The 23,096-nt window shown below is 43.4% G+C and overlaps 1 protein-coding gene across 1 annotated transcript in view; it reads right to left on the bottom strand.

Annotated features, from left to right (window-relative positions):
- SELENOW (selenoprotein W) overlaps positions 1-21,221 on the bottom strand; it is a 51,372-nt gene extending 30,151 nt beyond the window's left edge. The window contains exon 1 of the mRNA XM_012557023.2: positions 21,211-21,221. Coding sequence (XP_012412477.1) covers positions 21,211-21,221 — 11 coding nt within the window. The remainder of the gene's footprint in view (positions 1-21,210) is intronic.
- Between the last annotated feature and the right edge of the window lie 1,875 nt (positions 21,222-23,096).

The following is a 23,096-nucleotide window of genomic DNA, read 5'->3' as shown; positions in this document are numbered from 1 at the left end:
TGGGGAGCCCAAGGTCGAGAAGGGGAGAGTGTTGACATGCCTTGGGGTTTGCAATCAGTGTCACAACATAATATGTGTATTAATTGTTTAATAAGAAACTAGTTTGCTCTGTAAACCTTCATCTAAAGTACAAAAAAAAAAAATTCCCTGTTGACCTTTCACCTAAGGGTTTTAGGAGCCATTGACAATTACTGCCCAGATTCATTATTTCATTACGGGTTGAAAAATGGTGATGTTTAATTCTCTAATTCCTTCTGTATTTTTTAACTGGAATATTTTTAGAAACAAAGGAACTCATCAGCTGGTTTCCCTGAAAGATTCTACTTACAGGAAAAAAAACCCAACCAAACTCTTTGCCATAAAATCGATCCCAACTGATGGCAACCCCATGTGTTACAGAGTAGAACTGTTGTTGTTGTTGGGTACAGTCGAGTCAATTTTTGACTCATCGAGGCCCATGTGACAAAGTAGAATGGTCCCATAGGGTTTTCTTGGCTGTAACCTTCACCGAAGCAGAGCACCAGGTCTTTCTCACGTGGATCCGCTGGGTGGGTTCGAACTGCCAACCTTTCAGTGAGCAGCTGAGCACCTAACCAGTGCACCACCAGGGCTCCTTCATTTAATCCTAGATACTAGTATTATGTCCCCTGAGGTTCAGAGAGGTTAAGTGACTTGCTTAAGGTCACACAGCTAGTTAAGTGGTGGAGCCAGGATTGGATCCAGGAGGCTGATTTCAGAGACCCAGCAAGCCTAGGAAAGGGGAAAGAGGCTGACCCGGAGAGGTCTGGGGTGGAGACAGCAAGGTGGCCAGACTTCAAGGTCAGACTCACGGTTTAGATGTGGTTCCATCTGGGGACAGGGAGCAGGGGAGTGTTCTGGGGAAGGCAGTTGGGATGGGGGGTGGAGCATCAGGGCATGTTTTAGACAAGACTCTTTGGTCGTGAGCGTCTGAAATCCATTTGTGATTGGTATAAGTAACTGGCTCTCATAATTGAAAAGTCCAAGGGTGGGCTTCAGGCACAGTTAGATCCAGGTGCTTGGATGGTATCACTGAGAATCAATGCCCCACCATCTTCTGTCTCATTCCTCAGGTACCCTATGGCCTATGGTGGTTCATGGGGCTGGAAGCCCAGAATCTCTGTGTGGGACCCCAGACCATCACAGCTTGGGGGTATGTGATACCCTGAAATTTGTGCCTTGTGTGAAATGATGCCTGCCAGTCCCTAGGAGCTCTCGAAAGGATCCCAGGCTGGCAGTGGGGGACGGGGCAAGGCGAGGGGTTGTCAAGGGTGACAAGGACCTGCACAGCAAACTGTTTCTGCACGTTCTGGCTCTGTCTCCACTGTGGCCCACGCATGTACCTCATGCCCAGGGACCTGGCCCACCCGCCCCCTACTCTGCCCCAAGCCCAAGACCAAGGTCCCTGTCCTGGAGGAGGGGTGAGGTGGAGATGTTTTAACCCATATGAACACGTTAATGAAATCTCATCAACTGACCGATCCCCACTATGGGAACTTCAAGCCCAAAACCGCAGTTTCCAGGTCCCCAGAACCCCTCTGGGAGGGCTTGGAAGGGCATCTCCTCGAATCTGCTCCCACCCACTCAGAAAGCAGCAGCTACCCCGTCGGTCCTGCAGGAGTCTACCTTTCATCCCGCCTGCTGCAGTGTGGCCCTTTGAGGGTCCTGAGGAGGTCAGTTACGCCGCGCAGGAGCCTCCTGGCCTCCTGGTTTGGGTCGCAGGGTCTCAGCGCCTACTGGCGGCCTCTGCCTCCCCGTCTCCACTCGCAGCCTCCGCTTCCCCTTGAACTTGGGCGACCCTGCATTTGACGGTTCATAAGGGACACTCAGAGAGTGGAGGACGTTAATGGTCACGCAGGACCACGGGTAACGCCACGAGACCTGTTCCCGGCACGGCCACCAGGGGTCGTCCCCGCCCTGGATGCTCCGGGCAGTTTTCTGCAATCCTGCCCTCTTCCGAAGGATGATTCCAGCCTTTGTGGGTGTGTGTGTGTGTGTGCGCGCGCGCGTGCGTGTGTGTGTGTGTTAGCACCCCTTCTCCGTGTCTTTGCTGGGTCCCTCTCCCTTCCCTGCGCCTTCTACCACCTGCTCTCCTCCACTCCCCCAACCTTTCCTCTCCTCCCTCTCTCTCCCTTACCTTCTCCCCTCTTTGCACCCCGCTCCTAGTTCCCAGCCCCAATGCTTCAGAGATCACCCCCAAGCTGACCACCCTCAATCTCCCCAGCCCTGACTCCCCTGAGTCCTGCCACCTCCTTGCCACTTACAAACCTACCAGATGGCTCAGGCTTCAGGAGCCAAAGCCAAATCCGAATTTCTCTACCCCAAACCCACACTTACGGAGTCCCTGGGTGGTGCAAACAGTTACCGAGCTTGGCTGCTAACACAAAGGTGGGAGGTTTGAGTCCACACAGAGGCGCCTCGGAAGAAAGGCCTGGCGATCTACTTCTGAAACATCAGCCATTGAAAACTCTATGGAGCACAGTTCTACTCTGACACATATGAGGTAGCTATGAGTCAGAATCTACTGGAAGGCAACTGTTCTAGAATCCCAGCTTCCAAGGAGTCTGGGAAATGTAGTTTGTTGCTGGGAAGAAGGCCTGAACGAAGATCAGCCAAGCCCATCCAGTGTCCATCACAATGATGAACATGTTAGGAAATGCAGAAGACACAGAAAAGCAGATTTAAGGAAGAAAGTAAAAATCCACCATAATCCACTATCCAAGGAGAGTCCCTGTTAACACTGTGGCATATATTCCCCAAATTATTTTCTCTCTGGCTGTGTATTTATTATAGGAGCCCCTGGCTGGCACAAATAGTTAAGCATTTGACTACTAACCAAAAGGTTTGTGGTTCAAACCCCACCCACAGGTGCCTCGGAGGAAAGGCCTAGCGATCCGCTTCTGAAAGGTCACAGCTTTGAAAATCCTATGGTGCAGTTCTGCTCTGACACGCATGGGGTCATCGTGAGTCCACGCGACTGCAAGTAACAACTACAATGGATTTATTTACATACATTTTTAAATTGGTCAATTCATACTGAACGTCCTTGTGTGTCCGTTTCCCCATTTAACATTTCTATGGACAGACGGCGAGTATTTCCCCAGATCATTCAACATTCTCCCTAAAGATGATTTTTTTAACGGCGGCGAGATATCTCATTGTGTAGACTGACGTGCCAGTTGTAAAAATCCGTTTCTATTGTTCTACATTTAGACTATCTTCAGCTTTTGTTTTTTTTTTTTTAATTCGTCCAAATAGCACCATGGCAGATGTCTTTGCATACCCCTTTTCCAAGAAATCTTTGGCTACCTTCTGATCTTTTATTTCTAATAACTTTTCTCCGTCATACAATATTTGGAAAAGCTGGGGAGGAAATAACAAGGAGCAAGAACGCTCCGAAATCCTCGTACCCAAAAGATTCCTGGCATGGCGTTTGCTTGATGAACTCCAGCGTGGACCGAGGCGGATCCGGTTTGCTTTTTCCATCAAGCGTCAGAACATAAACACCGCCCGGGTGATTAAGCGCGTTTCCGAGCCTGCGGTTTAATGGCTGCAGAGGCCGCCCGAGTGGAAGGACCTGCCCTGTGTCCGTTACCCTGTTTCCTGCCATTCACAGCACACTTCGAAGGACCTGCCTTTGCATTTATTATGGTTTTTCCCCCTTTTCCGGCTGTTTCCTTCGGATACCTTCCCGAGAGGGCAATCACTAGGTCAAAAGGTACAAGCATTTGTGCAGTGTCTTTGGCACAGATTGCGATTTTCCGTACCTTTGTTTTTTTTAACCATCTTTTTCCCCCTAACCTTGTTACTAAGGAACGCTGGCGGCACAGTGGTTAAAGCGCTCGGCTACTAAGCGAAAGGTCAGCTGTTCTCACCCACCAGCTCTCCGCGGTAGAAAAGATGTGGCAGTCTTTCTGTAAAGATTTACAGCTTTGGAAACCCTGTGGGGCAGTTCTGCTCTGTCCTACAGGGTCGCTATGAGTCAAAATGGACTCGACGGCAGTGGGTTTGTTTTTTAACCTTGTTATTTTTACAGTAAAACCCGAGAAAGCCGGAGCCTGTGTAAGGCAGAAACTTGTCAGAGAAGGAGAGCTCACTGGGTGTTTATGAGTTAGGATTCTTAATAGAGAGAGAAACAAAAGTGGTGACTGCACCCTGCAAAGGCAGGAAACTTTCAAGACCCGGAAAAAGAAGGCAGTCCCGTCTCGTTCCGGCTCCCACAGGTTTCACTGTAAAAGGAAAATTCGCATAGGGCTGCGGCGTGCCAGCCCCTGTTCTAAGCAGATTCATGCGCAGACTCATGTAATCTTTGTAATAACCTACGGTGATGTGTTGTTGTTAACAGTCATCCCCACTCAACGGAACGAAACGTTGCCAGGTGCTGCGCCATCTTCACGACCCGTTGTGCTCCGTAGGGTTTTCATTGGCTGATTTTTGGTGGTTGATCACCAGGCCTTTCTTCCTAGTCCGTCTTAGTCTGGACGCTCCACTGAAACCTGTTTAGCATTGTAGCAACATGCAAGTCTCCGCTGACAGACTGGGCGGGAATCGAACCCCGGTCTCTGGCATGGGAGGTGAGAATTCCACCATTGAACCACCACTGCCTCGCCACAGTGAGGTAAGTACTATCCTCCAGTTTGCGGATGGGGATGCTGGAGCACAGAGAGGTTGAGTAACCTGCCTAAGGTCACACAGTGAGCATTTAACAGAGCTGGGATTTAGACCCCGGCAATCTGGCTCCCGAGTCCATGACCTTAATCACTATTTCATGTTACCCACAGAAAGTCTCCATGCTTTTTTCTAAAAAAATTAATTTTGTATTGTGCATTAAGTGAAAGCTTTCATAGCAAATTAGTTTCCCGTTCGATAGTTTCTACATAAAGTGTTCCATGTTGTTGATTTTATTCCCCACAATGTGCCTGCCCTCCCCCCATTTCCGTCCTAGGTTCCCCATTTCCTTTCGTCCTGAATTGCTTATTCGTCCTGCCTTCTCGTCTTTGCTTTTGGGCAAATGTTGCCGTTTTGATCTCGTGTAATAGATTGTTCTAAGGAGTATGTTCCTCTCGGGTGTTGTTTACTGTATGGGCCTGTCTACAGTTTAGCTGACGGGTGGTCTCCAGTAATGGCTTCAGTTCCAGCTCAGAAGGGTGTCTTAGGGCCATAGTCTGGGGGGGTTCCTCTCCATCCTCTTTTAACAGCCAAGTTGTCCTTGTTCCATGACATAAGCCATTTGCCATAGAGTTGATCCTGGTTCATGGCGACCCCATGTATGTCAGAGCAGAACTGTGCTCCATAGGTTTTCAGTGGCTGATTTTAGGGGATTAGATCAGCAGACTTTTTTCCGAGGTGCCTCTGGGTGGACTTGGGCCTCCAATCTTTGGGTTAGCAGTGAGACATGTCAACAATTTGTACCAGCCAAGGACTCCACAGCGTGGATACACCATAATTTGTTCAGCTACTACCTGACTGATGAGTTGTCCATCCATTTGTTTGGTGTCACAGTCAGGAGTAGAACCAGGTTTTGTGGTGCCTGGTGGCTCAGTGGTTAAACGTTTGCCTGCTAACCAAAAGGTTGTTGTTGTTAGGTGCTGCCGAGTCGGTCCCGACTCACATCAGCCCTGTGTTCAACAGAACGAAATGCTGCCTGGTCCAGCACCATCCTCACAATCGAACCAAAAGGTTGGCAGTTCGAATCCACCAGCTGCTCCTTGGAAACCCTATGGGGCAGTTCTGCTCTGTCCTATGGGGTCGCTATGAGTTGGAATCCACTCAACGGTAATGGGTTTCATTTTGGTTTTTTTTTAAGCTTGTACAAAAAGGAGCCCTAGTGGTGCAGTGGTTAAGGACTCAGCTGCTAACCAAAAGGTCGGTCGGTGGTTCTAACCCACCAGCCGCTCCTTGGGAGAAAGATGTGAGAGTCTGCTTCCATAAAGATTACAGCCTTGGAAACCCTATGGGGCAGTTCTACTCTGTCTGTAATGTCGTTAGGAGTCAGGATTGAATCAATGGTGATGGGCTTGGGGAAGCTTTTACAATGTTGTTGTTGTGTTATTGGGTGCCATTGAGTCCGTTCTGTCTCATAGTGACCCCATGCATAACAACAAAACACTGCCTGGTCCTTCAGCAGCCTCACAATCGTTGCTCTGTTTGAGCCCTGTAAAAATAGCATGGAGGCAGCATATGACCGCCTCTAACTTCACAAAGGGGAAGGAGAATCAAGATCAATAGCCCAAGGCTGATTCCTATGAGGCAGAGGTCAGATATGCCTCCTCTCTCTGCCATCTTTACCAACTCTGCCACCTCCCTGTCCCTCCCTCGGCACTCTCTACTTCTCTGCTGGGTTCGATAATTCATTGCAATGGTCACGTAGAGCTCACAGACAATACTCACGATTATGGGGTTTATTAGGGATGCAATAGGTTACAATTCAGACTCAGGAACACTCAGGATACAGGTCTTCCATCAGGACAGCCTGTTCCCAGCCATGCCACAGGCAGGCCTCTCCCTGACCCCTCGGCCTTTGCCCTCCTCAGGGGCAAGTGTTACAAAGCTCTTTTAGCCCCCGCCAATAAATTCCCAGAGGCATTCCAGGCACTCAGCTTTCTCACTCCGTGGGCCAGGAAGCCCACTGCGCTGTCTCCTGTCGGTCTCTTCTGCCACCAACTGCTTCTTTCAGTCTTCAGTGTTACACTTCTTTCTCTGTCTCCCAATTCCAGGAGCTTACCAGCACAGGGATCCTGGGTCCAAAGGACATACTGACTCTTCTTCCTTGGTGGTGATGGGACCGTTTTTTCCATCTCTGGGGTGGCTCATTTCAAGCCCAGTGGGATGGCAAAATTGACCAATCCCCTTGGTGGGCCACAATTACCCTATTGGCATAGTTCCACCCAATCACTTGGGTGGGAGTTACAAGACCATGGCGAGAAAGGCCACACAAAAGCGATCCATCACACCACAAGCCCATTGTTGCAGCTTGTCATGGATTGAATTGTGTTCCCAAAAAATGTGTGTATCAGTTTGGCTGGGCCCTGATTCCCACTTTTGTGTGATTGTCCACCATTTTGTCATCTGATGTGATTTCCTTATGTGTTATAAAGCTTACTTCTATGATGTTAATGAGATGGGATTAGTGGCAGTTATGTTAATGAGACAGGACTCAATCTACAGGATTAGATTGTGTCTTAAACCAATCTCTTTTGAGATACAAAAGAGAAAAGCAAGTAGAGAGATGGGGGACCTCATACCACCAAGACAGCACGCCTGGAGCAGAGCTCGTCCTTTGGATGCGGGATTCCTGTGCAGAGAAGCTTCTAGTCCAGAGGAAGATTGATGACAAGGACCTTCCCCCCAGAGCTGACAGAGGAAAAAAAAGCTTCCGCTGGAGCTGACACCCTGCGTTTGGACTTCTAGCCTACTGGACCGTGAGAGAATAAATTTCTGTTTGTTAAAGTCATCCATTTGTGGTATTTCTGTTACAGCAGCACTAGATAACCAAGTGTCTTAGTCAGCTAGTGCTGCTATGACAGAAATACCACAAGTGGATGGCTTTAACAAAGAGAAGTTTATTCTCTCACAGTTCAGTAGGCTACAAGTCCAAATTCAGGGCATCAGCTCCAGGAGAAGACTTTCTCTCTCTGTCCACTCTGGAGGAAGGTCCTTATGATGCATTAGTCTTCCCTTGGTCTGGGAGCGTCTCAGCACAGGAACCTCAGGTCCAAAGGACGCCCTCTGCTCCCGGTACTGCTTTCTTGGTGGTATGAGATCCTATGTGTCTCTGCTCACTTCTCTCTTCTATATCTCAAAAGAGATTGGCTTAAGACACTATCCAATCTTGTAGACCTCATCAGTATAACGGCCACTAATCCATCTTATTACATCATAGTGATAGAGTTTACAACACATAAGGAAATCACTTCAGATTACAAAATGGTACACAGTCGTACAATACTGGGAATCATGACCCAGCCAAGTTGACAGATACTTTGGGGGGACACAATTCAATCCATGACACGAAGACACAGCCACTGTGTCAATCCATCTCATTGAGGTTCTTCCTCTTTTTTGCTGACCCTTTACTTTACCAAGCTACTTTACACGTCCGAAAGTTTGTCTTACTGTGATGGTTTTACCATGTAGCTGCATAGAATTCCGCTACATGGATGCACCATCCATAATATTAAGGAGTCCCATATTGCTTATACTAATGAAGCTGGAATGAATGTGTACACAGTATCAAGTTATAAATTCAAAGGGAGGCGTAGTGCCTTGGAAGGGGACCCTGCAAATGAAGGGCCTTGAAACTTAAACTCCATTAAAACCAGTTGCTGTTGAGTCAACTCACTGTTACCGCACGTGTGTCAGAGTAGAACTGTGCTCCATAGGCTTTTCAACGGCGGATTTTTTGGAAGAAGATCACCAGGCCTTTCTTCCAAGGCACTTCTGGGTGGACTCCAACCTCCATCCTTTCTGTTTGCAGCCAAGCATGTTAACCATTTGCACCACCTAGGGACTCTTAAGCTCAATTAGCATCACAGTAAATCCTTCCAACATGTCTTTTTCCCAATATTTATTACAAAAATTTTCAAACAGTAAAGTTGAGAGAATTTTCCTGGGAACACCCATATATCCACTAGCTAGCTTCTACCATGAACGTTTTTACTATACTTCCTCTACCACACATCTGCATAGCTGACCATTGTTCCATTAATCCGCCTGATGGCTTTATGCAAGATCCCTGGGTGGAGCAAAAAATTTACAATTGACTTAACCTAAAGGTTAGCAGTTCAAGCCCACTCAGAAGCCCCACAAAAGAAAGGCCTGGGGATCTGCTTCCGTGAAGATCACAGCCAGGAAAACGCTATGGGGCAGTTCTACTCTGTTAACACATGGGGTCGCCATGAGTCAAAATTGACTTGATGGCAAAGGATATGGTTTGGTTTTATTTTTATTGTTCTTTGTTCTTAGAAGTTGCAAACATCAGTGCCTTCGCCCCTAAACGCTTCATCTTGCAAATCAACTGGAATTTGGTATTTTTAACTTTTTCCCTCCTGATGTAAAATCCATACAATGAAACACAATTTAAGTACAATAACAGGCACAAATGTTCCTTTGCTGCCCACTTGCCGTTTTTTTTTTTTTTTTTTTTTTTTGCACACGTGGCAACAGACGTATTTCCCTAGGCAGTTAAAGAGCAAGAATTTCCTGAGGACACTTTGAAGGTCCAGGCTGAGCTTGCCCTTGAATAGCTCTGAATGACCTCCTACACAGGTTTTCATGTATTTGTTGGATGCACTCATCACCAGTACAGAAGCAGATCACCGGGTCTTTCTCCCCCGGAGCTGCTGGGTGGGCTCGAGCAGCCGCCCGTTCAACTAGCTGTCGATCTCTTAACCGTCGCACCACCGGGGCTCCGTATAAATTTGCTGACCATTGAGAGTTTCCTCCTCTCTTCCTCCAGTTCTTTCAGACTCACTCCCTAGAGTGGATTTACTGGGGGCAGAAGCCTGGGACAGGCTTAAGGCACTTTGGCAGACACTGGATGACTTCCATTTTACTTCTGCCTACCGTCCATGTCTCCTCCCCGCTACACACACATAAAGAGCAGTTTTCTGGCCTGTAGAAAATTCCATTTTTATTTGAGATGGGAGAGGGAGAGGAACAGCAGAAATAGTTCCTTCAAGCTGTGATGTTCTAGGGAATATGGTGAAGAAGGAGGAGTCTCTGACATTAGTCTCGCCCATCATCCATTTCTTTTATAAACTGTGTGCTCTATTTTTATAAACATCTTGTACTGGAGAAACCTTCTTTTCCAAAGGCTATAATGGAAAATGGAGAAAGGTTTAATTTCAAAGAAAAAAAAAATCTGAATACTCTGTCTGGCAAAAGACACTGTATACAAAGTCAAAAGACAATAGTAGCCTGGGAGAGATGTTTGTTACATGCATGACAGACTTTAGGTCCAGAATATATAAAGAGCTACTACAAATAAACAAGATGACAAACAGCCTAGGAGGAAAATGTTCAAAATATTTGAATCAGCACAGAAAAGGAAACATATATATGGCCAGTAATCACAAGAAGAGATGTTCAACCTCTGCCAGGCACAATAAAATAAAAATAATGAGATCACATGGTAGCGAAACCCTGAGGAAACAGGTGGGCTTCTGTGCCGTTTGAGGGTAAAAGTTAGTACAGCCTTATTTGGAGGCAATTTTGCTGAATCTATCAGATGATTTGCTACTTTCTCTTTAGCTCAATGACTCATTTCCAGGTATTTATCCCACAGACACACATGTGAAATAGCTTATGTACACAGACATTCATTCTGGCTTCATTACTATGAGCAATATGGGCTGGGTAAGCAAAATTATAAGGAGCCCTGGTGGTACAACAGTTAAGAGATTGACTGCTAGTTGAAAGGTCAGTGGTTAGAGCCCACCCAGCGGCTCCATGGGAGAGAGACCTGGTGATCTGCTTCTGTAAACATTACAGCTAAGAAAACCCTATGGGGCACCCAACAAGTAAAACCCTCGATGGCACCCAACAAGTAAAATTATGGATGGTGCACCCATATGATGGAATTCTATGTGGCTGTGAAGAGGATGAGAAAGCACTCTGCAGACATGGGGAATGGATTTGAATGGAGGGCAAAGATACAGGGTGATATTCACATAGTTTTTTTTGGGTGTACTGCTACACTGTTCCAGTGATTTATAGTGAGAACATATTCCTGTATTACTTGTAGAATTATTGTTGTTGGCTGCTGTCAAGTCGATTCTGACTCACAGAGACCCTGTGTGACAGAGTAGGACTGCCCAATAGGGTTTTCTAGGCTATAATCTTTACGGGAGTAAATTGCCAGGTCTTTCTCCCTAGGAGGTGCTGCATAGGTTTGCACTGCCAGCCTTTTGGTTAGCAGCTGAGCACTTAACCATTGCACCACCAGGGCTCCTACTTGTAGAATAGATGTTCAAAAAATCTTTTAATAGGTTTGGGGCAGGGAGAAACACACTCACCCTTCCTTTAAAAATCACTGCTGATCACAGCCTGGATTAGGGGAGTTAGATAGGGAAAATTAACTTCACTTTTTGTGCCTCAGTGTCCTCACCTATAAAATGGGGATTAATTCTGCTCTTTGGGGATATTGTGAGGGTTTATGCATGTGTTTAGCATATAGTCGGTGCTGAGCAAACATTAGCTACCACTACTGCTATTAATGAGGACATTGATGGTTCAGTGGTAGAGTTCTTGCCTTCCATGTGGGAGACCCAGGTTCGATTCCCACCCAGGGCTCCTCATGCACAGCAACCACCTGTCTGTGAATGGAGGTTTTCGTGTTGCTATGATGTTGAACAGGTTTCAGTGGAGCTTCCACTTATTGCTTCATTCTAAAAACAGTTATCAGTGTAGGTTCGCAAATACTACTTACCACAATATGGTAGCTAAAACACCAGAAAATTTGACAAAATCAGTGACTCTAAAAACACCAGCAGCAACAAAAACAATGAGTGCTTGTAGCACGCGTAGAGGAAATCATGTAATTGAGTAATAATGACAGCTTTGACCGGAGCGCGTTAGAAGGTTCAAAAAGTAAATTAGCATAGAGTTTCAGCCTTGTAGGGATAATGATGCATGTAAGCTGGGCGTATGACAAATGTTTTTGTTGTTATAACTAACTGCAGGGATATTTTTATAAACAATCATAAATTTCTGCTAAAACCTGCACAAACATTTTATAGACAGTCACTTTGGTGTCACCCCCTCTGACAGTGTCACCTGGTGCCGTCCGGACCCCCCCACACACACACTCCCCTAATAATGCCACTGGTCCTATAGGCTTACTGTGAGTTGGAATCTGTTCCACAGCAACGGGTTTTGTTTTTTTTTTTCAAATCAGTGTAGGATGTGTCCCAAACCTAATCATTTCTGAGTTAGAAGCAGAGCAGATTAGACACAGAGGGAAGCACATACTGGGAAAGACAGATGCCCGTGAGGATCATCTACAAACTAAGGAACCAGGAATGCCCGAAGCTACCAACAAGACCCTGATTTGGACTGTTTGCCTCCAGAATTGTGAGAAACAAATTTCAGTTCTTTAAAGCCACCTGCTTGTGGTATTTTTGTTACAGCAGCACTAAGAAGGTAAGACAGGTGGTTTCTAGGTTCCTTTGGGCAGGGGCTTAATTCCTCAGCCTTTCTTGATCAGCACTGAAGGGGGGACAAAAGGGTCTTACTCTTGTCTGTGAGGAAGGGCTGGGGTGGTCCCTGCCATTTCTGGTCTCAGTCAGGAAGTTGGACCCACATACAGGATTCTGGCAGCTGGGGGAGCACCTGTCACCCTGAGGGCAAGGTCATTACTGGCAGATATAGCCAGACAGATGAAGAGACCTGGGTGGGCACATTCTGCACAGCGCAAGAGAAATTAAAGAACCACAGCTAGGTGGTGTCTAGCAGGCCATGTTTTTGTTTGTTTTTCGCCTGCTTCTTTCCCTACCACCTCAAGAGGTAGAGTCAGAGAAAGAAAAGTAGGGAGCCAAGATTCAGGCAGATGCCCTTATCTGTCCTTATCTGCCCAGTGGAGATCAGGACAATTAATAACCTGAAATGCTCCTCACAGCAAATGGGTTCAATGAGTAAGTCAAATTCCATGTGTGAACGTCACCTGAGGCAGACAGACGTGGGCTCAAATCCTTCTTCAGCGCCCTACTACGAAAGGAGTATGGGCAAGATACTGAGGATTCCTCTGCTTGTGTTTCTTCACCCTGTTATCTACTACCGGTGGCCGTCGAGTCAACCCTGACTCATGACGACCCCATGTGTGTCAGAGTAGAATTATGCTCCATAGGGTTTTCTTCTTTTTAATAATTTATTTATTTTTGTTGTTGTTGTTGTTGGTAATATACACAGCAAAAACATACACCGGCTCAAGTTTCTACATGTACCATTCAGTGACATTGATTACAATCATTGAGTCATGCAACCATTCTCCCCCTCCTTGTCTAAGCTGTTCCTTCCTCGTTAACATAAACTCACTGCCCCCTAAGGTTCCTATCTAATCTTTCGAGTTGCTGTTGTCAGTTTGATCCCATATAGATAGATCTTCAAAGAGCATAACGCTCAAGGCAGACATTCTTTACTAGTTAAGCTAAACTATTGTTTTGTTTTAAGAAGCTTCAGAGGATATTTTTGGTTTAAGATCTAAAGATTATCTTAGGGCAGTGGTTTCAGAGGTTCATCGAGCCTCCATGGCTCCAGAAAATCTGGATTCCATGAGCATTTGAAATTCTGTTCTGCATTTTATTCCTTTTGATCAGGACTCTTCTATAAAATCTTTTATCAAAATATTCAGTAATGGTAGCTGGACACCATCCAGTTCTTCTGGTCTCGTGGCAAAGGAGGCAGTAGTTCATGGAGGCAATTAGCCACACAATCCTTCTCCTATTTCTGACTCTCCTTCTTCTTCTGTTGCTCCAGGCAAACAGAGACCAATTTTTGTACCTTGGAAGGCCACTTGCAAGCTTTTAAGATCCCAGGCCCTATGCAACGAACTAGGAGGCAGAACAGAAGCACTACACATGTTATTAAGCCAATTAACTGGGATGCCCCATGAAGCCATGACCCTAAATCTCCAAACCAAAGATCAAAATCCCATGAGGTGTTTGGTTGTACATCAGCAGCCTCAGCAGCTACTTTTTTTTTTTTTGTCATTATTGTAAATATATCTATCACACAACTTTTGTCAATTCAACTTTTTACAGGTGTACAACTGATTGACAGCAATTACAATAATTGACTGTGCAACCCTACCCATAATCAACGTGATTTTTCCATCACCGTAAGTGAAACTCTGTATTCCATAAGTAATACCCCCACCCCAATACCTCTTCCTTCCTGCCCCTGGTAATCACTAGTAATCTTTGGTCTCTATACACTTGCTTGTGCTTGTCTTTTTATATAAGTGAGGACGTATAATATTTGTCCTTTTGTGACTGACTTATTCACTCAGCGTAATGTCTTCAAGCTGCGTCCATATTGTAGCATGTATAAAGACTTCATTTCTCTCACTGGCTGCCTTAGTTATCTAGTGCTGCTGTAACAGAAATACCACAAGTGGATGGCTTTAATGAACATAAATTTATTCTCTCACAGTTTAGAAGGCTACAAGTCCAAATTCAGGACACCAGCTCCAGGGGAAGTCTTTCTGTTTCTGTCGGCTCTGGGGGAAGGTCCTTGTCATCAATCTTCCCCTGGTCTAGGAGCTTCTCAGCACAATGACTTTGGGTCCAAAGGACGAGCTCCACTCCCTGCACTTCTTTCTCGGTGGTCATGAGGTCCCTCTCCTCTTTGCTTGCGTCTCTCCTTTATATCTCAAAAGAGATTGACTCAAAAAATAACCTAATCCTGCAGACTGAGTCTTGCCTCATTAACATAACTGTTGAAAAGCAAAGATATCACCTTGAAGACTAAGGTGCGCCTGTCTCAAGCCATGGTATTTTCAATCGCGTCATATGCATGTGAAAGCTAGACAATGAATAAGGAAGACCGAAGAAGAATTGACGCTTTTGAATTGTGGTGTTGGCGAAGAATATTGAATATACCGTGGACTGCCAAAAGAACGAGCAAATCTGTCTTGGAAGAAGTACAACCAGAAAGCTCCTTAGAAGCAAGTATGGAGAGACTACGTCTTTCATACTTTGGACATGTTGTCAGGAGGGATCAGTCCCTGGAGAAGGACATCATGCTTGGTAAAGTAGAGGATCAGCGAAAAAGAGGAAGACCCTTAACAAGATGGATTGACACAGTGGCTGCAACAATGGGCTCAAGCGTAACAATGATTGTGAGGATGGCGCAGGACCAGGCAGTGTTTCCTTCTGTAGTATGTACGGTCGCTGTGAGTCAGAACCGACTCCACGGCACCTAACAACAACAACAAAGGAGGATCAGGAAAGGTTGCACTTAGCGTTAGGGCCTGAGGTAGAGTTCAGCTGGTAGGAGAGTGGGCCCAGTCATGAGGCTGGGGGCTGCGCCCTGGTGGTTCTGGGCCTATGGGTTCCGCATGTTGCATTTTTGGAGAAGGGGACGTCGCTCACGACGTGCATTTGGGGCAAGGAAATTGGTTAAGACATAGCCTTGAATCCTTTAGACTTACAGGGCGCTACATGGACCTTCCATCCCCAGGTTGGAGCTGGGTTGAGAGTGACCTGGAACTTCAAATTTCTTTTTTCAAGAGAGTGGGATTAGTCTGAGACAGACCCCGAATAAAGAGGGCTGCTCCGGCCGTGCATTCACGGGGTTATTTGGGCTGTGGGGTTGAGTTCTGCCAGGGGCAAATAGACTAACATCCCCTGTTGGAAGGGCGAGGCTAGGGCTGTAAAACCCCGGGGGGGTTTGGTGGGGAGCACTTACTTCGTCCTGCATTTCGGGTCATGGTGGAAATCTAGGACTTACAGTGTATGTCAAGGTTTGTTTGTTTTTGGTAGGGACTGGGGACATCCCAGGTGATAGTTGAGCAGGGGCTGGTGGGGGGGGTTGGTGTCTGAAGACCTGCCATGCCTTGTGTTGTCGTGAGGGTGAGGAAGTGATTGGAGGTGAGCTTGATATTGGTATAATATCCCTAGGGATCATGGAAGAGTTTATCAGGTCTGGAGTCCCTGAAGCTTTTAGGGCCTTAGGAGGGAAGTTTTGCCCCGGAGCCGACAGCACATACTCCAGTGGTGGTGAACTGCACTGCCAGGGCCTGCATCTAGGCAGTTTCTTTCTTCTGAATGGGGCCAGGTCTGTTTCACTGGGACCCGCTTTCCCAGGGTTTGTTGGGTGGCAGGGGCCTACTCTACTCTGTAACAAAGATCTCCAGTTTAGTTGTAGTGTGAGTGGCCATTTGGCTGAGACCCCCTTCCCCTGTCTGCTTCTGCCAGGAGTGTTGGGACTCAGCTGACTATCTCTGGTTTGGTGCTGTAGGGGGGTTAGGTAGGGCGGGAGCCTCTGAAGGCTGTTGGCTGACTATCCATATCACTTCCAGCATCTCTGGTGGAGTCCAGGTATCGGGACTTTAATTTTTTATTTTTTATTAAGGACAGATTTTAAACCTACTGAGTAGAATAGTACAGTGAAACCCGTGGACCCATCAACAGATTCAGTATTTATTAATTTGTGTAGGAGCACCCCAAAATTCAGGGCACTTGGCATGGCTGAGAAGACAGACCCTGGTTCAGGCCAAACCCTGTCTTGTTTTAAAAACTCAACTTTAGGCTGCTTTTACTTCTGCTTATCATTAACTTTGAAAGAAGCAGCTCATAGCCATTGTTTTTGGACGTATTTGCAGAGGAGCTTGAGAAATGGTATAGTTTAAACTAGATAAAAGGAAGGCTGTAATAGCGAGAATTGCAGTAATGATTGTTTACGGAATGTCCCAGGAAAAGGGTCTTGCAAATGTTTGCAAATTGAAGAGCTCATATTAAAAAATAGATTTTAAGTCCTTTACTCAAGAGGTCAGTTAGTCACTATGGCTGTGTGAGGGCACTCTAAAACTAAGGTGCTTGGCCTGATTAAAGATGACTCTTCTAGGTCTAAATCAAAACTCCATTGTTGAATTAAACTTGTCTAGAGTCTTCCTTTCTACCTTCCTAAAAATAAAGCCTGTCATTTAGAACTGTAACTTCTTGTGAAACTTTACCCACCCTCAGCAAACAATAGTGGGGACAAGAATATGGTTTGTGAAGAACTGTTTATCCATAAAGGTTTGTCAAGATGGTCTCAGAAGAATGCTTGCACAGCAGGCCCCGGGAAGAATGTATACATAACTTACTAAGTTGGCTCCAAGAAGTCTATGTTAGAAAATAAACAGCTAACCCTGTAAAATTTCAACTTGCTATCATAACCATGTATCTTAGTCATCTAGTGCTGCTATAACAGAAATACCGCAAGTGGATGGCTTTAACAAAGAGAAGTTTATTCTCTCACAGTCCAGTAGGCTACAAGTACAAATTTAGGGCATCAGTTCCAAAGGAACACTTTTTCTCTGTCAGCTCTGGAGGAAGGTCCGCGTTGTCAATCTTCCCTTGGTCTGGGAGCTTCTCTGCACAGGAACCTCACATCCAAAGGATGCACTCTGTTCCCGGTGCTGGTTTCTTGGTGATATGAGGTTCCCATGTGTCTCTGCTTGCTTCTCTCTTTTATATCTCAAAAGAGATTGGCTTAAGACGCTATCCAATCTTGTATACCTCATCAGTATAACTGCCACTAATCCATCTTATTACATCATAGTGATAGGGTTTATAACACATAAGGAAATCACATCAGATTACAATCATACAATCATACAATACTGGGAATCATAACCCATCCAAGTTGACAGATATTTTTGGGGGACATAATTCAGTCCGACACCATGTGTAAGGAAAGTAAAAAGGGTAAACTAGAACATTAAACATTAGTAATACTCTTATAAAAACCTTATAGTAATTCTTTTAGTTTACTCAATCTGATGTGGTTAGTTTTGGTTCCATGCAATTCTCTATCAACAAGTTTTAAAACTGTGTTAGTTTCTACATAAAAGCCCTGGAAATCTTGATTTAGTCCAATAGTATCCATATTTGAAATAATTTTCTTCATAAATCTGGTATAGTTCTTTTTTTTAACTGAAATATTTCTAGTCAAGCATTTTTAGTGAATTAGGAAAGTAGAATTTATCTGCAAATGACAGACTTACAGATGGCTGTGATTAACTATACTAATAATTGTTAAAAGTGAAGGATTTGATGGGAATTACAAGGGTAAGGTAAGCCAAATAAAGTTAATAAAAAAAAACTTGAGATAATATAATCATTAACCTTATTTTTAAAGAGCTTCAGATACAACATATAATAATCTCGAGACACAATATTAAATAATCAAAATATACTAAGAATATACTAAGATTATTAAGTCTCTAAACTTTTGAACAGTAATAAAAAATAAAAAAAAAACTCCGTGAGTAAATGATGTGAATTCCTCAGTTAAATCGTTGGCTTTGATGATTCTGGATTCAAAGGAAATAGAATTGTGATCAAGTTAGCAATTTGTTTTATGTAATTTATTACATTAAATAAACCTTTTTTAGCATTTTTCTTCTTTATAAAATAGAAACAGCGCTTCAGCTATTTAATAAAATATCTTAAAGGTAAAAACTGTAGCTTTTTCTAAAGTCGTGCAGTTTGGCTTTTGATTTAGGAATTTATTTTGTTGGACCTTTGTCTTCGAGGTAGGTTGCATAAATGATAAAATCAGTTCTTCAATCTAGTAATCAAAAAAAATTTGTTATTTTAATAGCAAGAAATTAAATTCTTTGCTTTATATGCTATTTGACATTAAAGTTTTTTAATTCTCATAAATTAACTCATTAAATCTTTAGCTGAAGCAAATAAGAACTTTGACTATATTAAATAAATTTCCCTTTAATAACCTTTTTAATTTCTCATTTTTGTTATATATTTCTTATAGTGCAACTCTATAAGTAGCAAAAATGAATACATTCATTACAAGACATAAATATTTTTTTCCTGTGGTATAAAGAGTAAGAGCTTATAAATTTTAATTGTAATAAATATTCATTAACTTAATTTAATATCAATAAATTACCTCAAAAACTTGAAATTTAATTTAAGCCTATATATTACAAAACATAATTACTACTGAACTAAGGTTTGTTTATATAGTCTATTTCTATTTAAATCTTTATTATTTATTTTACTTCTAATTCTTATTATTATTCTGGAAAGCAGTTTAGCTTTTCTTATTATTATTCTGGAATTAATAAAAATCACTCTTATTTTATGAATAAACATTTCATGTAATATTTAAGTTATGTTGGAAGATTTTGTTTTAAGATTGACATAAGCATGAAAACCTTTTTCAGAATGAATTCATTTCATTAATTCCTGGGAATATTAGGACTATTTAATTTATATAAGCACTTGCTTATTATTAAACTAATTAGAGCAGGTTCTTTGAAGAAATATAATTTAATTTAATAATAACATCTGGATTTGGAGGTAGGAAATTACTACATTTTTATAACCTTGTCTTGACATGCTTTATAGGATCCTTTAAAGAAGCAATTTAGAATAATTTGTCTCTTTTTAAGACCTTGTTATATCTGTTAAAATAAACAATCCATCCTTTTTTTCAGTACACTTTCCAAATAGACTACTTTATATTAAAATTTCTCAGTGTAGTTATCAAAAGTCCATATTATAAAATAGAAGCAAAAAGCAATTTTTCCTGGAAGAAGAAAAAAACTAAGACTTAAAAGACCCTTTTAGGAGAGAAAAACAAAAACAACTAGTGACTACCAGTCATGGTTTTCTGAGATAAAGCAGAAACTTAAACATAAATTGAAACAGAAGAACCACATATATTGTTAAGTAGTCAAGGAAAACTTCAGACATATGCTACAAACTACAAAAACCGGAACATTGGGGGGTTATTATTTTCTCTAATATCTTTTTATGAGAAATCTTGAAAATAAATACTAGTTTCTGATTTTTCTTAATCCTTTGGTGATTCAATTATTTTCTGCTTTGAATTTTTTGTTGATACTTTGTGTTTTCATTAATGGAAGCATGCTGAATCATTGAGTGTGTCTGAATTTTTGGTAGGTGGTATTTTTTTTTCCTTGTTTCCTCCCACAAGCCTACACATAGTGTCCCTTGGTACATATGATGTACCATTAATGCCACTCCAGAGTCCCCACCGGGGTCTACTGGTACATATGTGTAAAAAAAATTTTAAGATCTCTATTTTTCCTACCAAAAATTCAGACACCTCATACAATACCCTGTAAAAACAATAATTTGTGGCACATGTCCTTTTCTTTGGTTTGAAACAGTCATAAAGGCCTCTGCCTTGTAGCAGCATGCACTATCAGTGGTACATCAGCTTCCCAATAAGCTCCAGAGACTGAAAAAGTTCATTGTTGCTGTATGCACCACCAGGCACGGAAGGGTTCTATACAAATATCTAGAATACATTTAAAAGTTTTAATTCAAGAAGAGCTACAATTTCCCTTTTCTTCAAAACAGCTAAGTTTCAACCGTACAGAAATAAAACTGGCAAAACAAGACCAGAAACTTGAAAAAGATAAATAGAAAAACCACATAAACTTGTCAGTCTGTAAGGCTAGGTCAAAACCTAGGTTTATATTCAGCATCACATAAGACTAACCTATGGGGAACCCAGTTTCTTAAAATTTATATGGCAATTCTTTAGTAAAACCAACTTAATTTGACAGGAGAAAAACGTCCTAGATAAACTTACTAATTTGTCAGGGTCTCAGATGGAAGAATATTAGACCCTTTGACAAAACCTGAGCATTAAACAAAAATTCTCCAGAGGAAAGGAAAGACAATACAAGAGTGGAAACTTATTTTCTTAAAGTGATCATTGAGAGTCTAAATTACTTAAGATATATTCAGCTTATAGTATTTGAATGTGAACCCCAAATCAGCATCCTGGTGGGGGGGGAAATCCAAGTTGATTTATCAAAGATGTTTATGCCAGCTAGAGACCTAGTCTCTCATATTAATATACTAGTATCTGTTTAATGCAAGAACTTTTGCGTTCCAATTTACTGCACAGAAAGATTAATTTACTTAGTTCAAATGATCCTCATAAAGGTCATTGTTTTCTCTAAATTTCTGGTAGTGAGCACATGCCAACGATCCAGATACAAGACTGAAGCAGGGCCATAACACATAGGAATCCCTGCCACAGGAGTCCCTGAAGGAGGGCCAGTCTCACACCCAGGAGTCTTCAAAGTTGGTCTTGCCTCAGTCTCTGATGTGACATTCCCCATCTTCTCACTGAGTACTGCTTGCAAGCTGACCCCCAATAATATGCAGGTGTCCCTGCCAAAGGGCTGCTTCCGCCAGCCTGGAGGAAAAAGAGAGTTTAACTGACAGGTTCACCACTAGAGGTCAGCCTCACCTAATTTATAATGAACTCATCAAGCTGCTCAGAAAAGATGAGTGGAAAAAGAAAGTAGGGAGAAAAGATAATCTCTCAAGAGAACTCTACACAATGAAAATGGAGTTCAATCCAAGAAGGTTTACCTACGACGACCCTGGGGAGTGTGTGAAGACAGATGGGTGCAGAGGGTCCATGCTGGAACTGAAGCTCCGAGTTCCCAACTCCTCAGTGTTGCCACTGGCAAGTCACCTTTGGATCATGCCGACTATGCCAAAGAAATATCCAAGAGTAAAAATCAGACTGTGAAAATTTCAAAATAAAGAAGAGATTTATTGAGGAGGTGGGGCCAAGATGGTGGAGTAGTCAGACGGCTTACTATACCCCTCTTACAACAAAGACCTGGAAAAACAAGTGATTTGATTGTATATGAATATCTAGGAGCCCTGAACAAGGCAAAGTTGAGGAATCGTACTGAGCGGCGGGGGGAGAGGGAGACGGTTTAGAAGAAGCAAGGAGTGCCAGACCAGACTTGGTGGGAGCTGCAGCTCTTCAGCCAAGACCGGCTCAGGGTGCGCAGTGTGGTGGGCATATAGCAGTTTCCACATCGAGAGAGATCCGGCAGCAGAGATTCTTCTTGGACACTCTGAACCAGTGAAAAGCAGCACCCAAGTGGCTAAAGTTAAGTACATGTGTGTGGCCTTTCGTGGGGATTTAAAAAAAAAAAAAAACCATTTGGGAAATAACTCTCTCCCGTTTACCTCCTCCCTCCCACTCTGCACGAGGTCCAGCCAGCTCCAGCAGTCTCTGAGTCCCCTGGGCCAAAAGTAGATCCCATAAGGCACCCTGACCCATTCTCCTGGCCTTGGAGAGGAAATTAACAAACAGGGAAAAAATAAGATACTGGTGCCCCTAATCCAGGAACTCAGGGTTGGAAGAGCTCCTTTTCCTAAAGGAGCCTGAAGACTTTGTCTTCCACCTCTGTATAGACTTGTGTGGACCCATCTCAACAGCGTAAGTCCTCACTACCACAGTACAAAAGGGTAAACACCTGAAGTCTAACTTCAACTGTTTCAAGCTGTGAGGTGGCAGATTTGTGATGCTTGACGGTGCTCTGCCTTTTAAGCAGGCACCTTATCGGTCTGCATCAGGGGCTTGAGGACTGGTGGCTCCACCCATGCCACCTAGCCACCTGCTACAGGAGTCCAAGAATAAGTGCTGCCCCCAAGTCTTTACAGCCAACAGAGTAGGGTGCTCATAGTCCAGCTGCAAAAGTCACCTACCTTCTTGCTTTAGGAAACAGGGACATGATTTCCTTTCAGACACTCGGGCAGCCATCTGCCCCTGCCTTGATCGGTGTGTGACCCCCTACTGCAACCAGATACCTGTGCCTACACCAATCACCCATGCCTCTCTAAGACTGTAGGTGAGAGCATGCACCACACACTGGGTGACTGACAGCCTGGACCCCTGAGCTAAATACATACAGGAAAATTTAATGGACTGCTGGCTGCACATAGTTACAGAACTAACTACCTGGTGACAGGATGTTAGAGCTTCAAAGACACCAATAATCAAACTAGCACACACGAGCACCCTATTTGGGCATATAAAAACAAAACAAGAAGCTAGGACACACTAAACAAATATAAAATTTTAATAACTTATTGATGGCTCAGAGACAACAGTCAATATCAAATCACATAAAGAGGCAGTCCATGATGGCTTCAGCAAGCTCTCAAAATAAAGAATCAATAAATTCTCTGGAGGAGGAGAATTTCCTGGAATTACCAGAGGCAGAATACAAAAGATTAACATACACAGAACTCTTCAAGAAATTAGAAAGGAAATTCGTCAAAATGTAGAAAAGCCAAAGAACATACAGACAAAGTAGTAGCAGAACTTAAAAAAGTTATTCAAGAGCATAATGACAAATTTAACAGGCTGCAAGAATCCATAGAGAGACAAGAATCAGAAATCCAGAAAATTAACAATAAAATTTCAGAATTAGACAACTCAATAGAAAGTCATAAGAGCAGAATTGAGGCAGTAGAAGTCAGAATTAGTGACATTGAAGATAAAGCACGTGACACCAACTTATTTGAGGAAAAATCAGATAAAGGAATTAAAAAGAATTA

Source organism: Trichechus manatus, unplaced genomic scaffold, assembly GCF_000243295.1.
Source record: "Trichechus manatus latirostris isolate Lorelei unplaced genomic scaffold, TriManLat1.0 scaffold00087, whole genome shotgun sequence".
Classification (NCBI taxonomy): domain Eukaryota; kingdom Metazoa; phylum Chordata; class Mammalia; order Sirenia; family Trichechidae; genus Trichechus; species Trichechus manatus.
The sequence above is the reverse complement of the archived record's forward strand: the minus strand, read 5'-3'. Positions and strand labels throughout refer to the sequence as shown.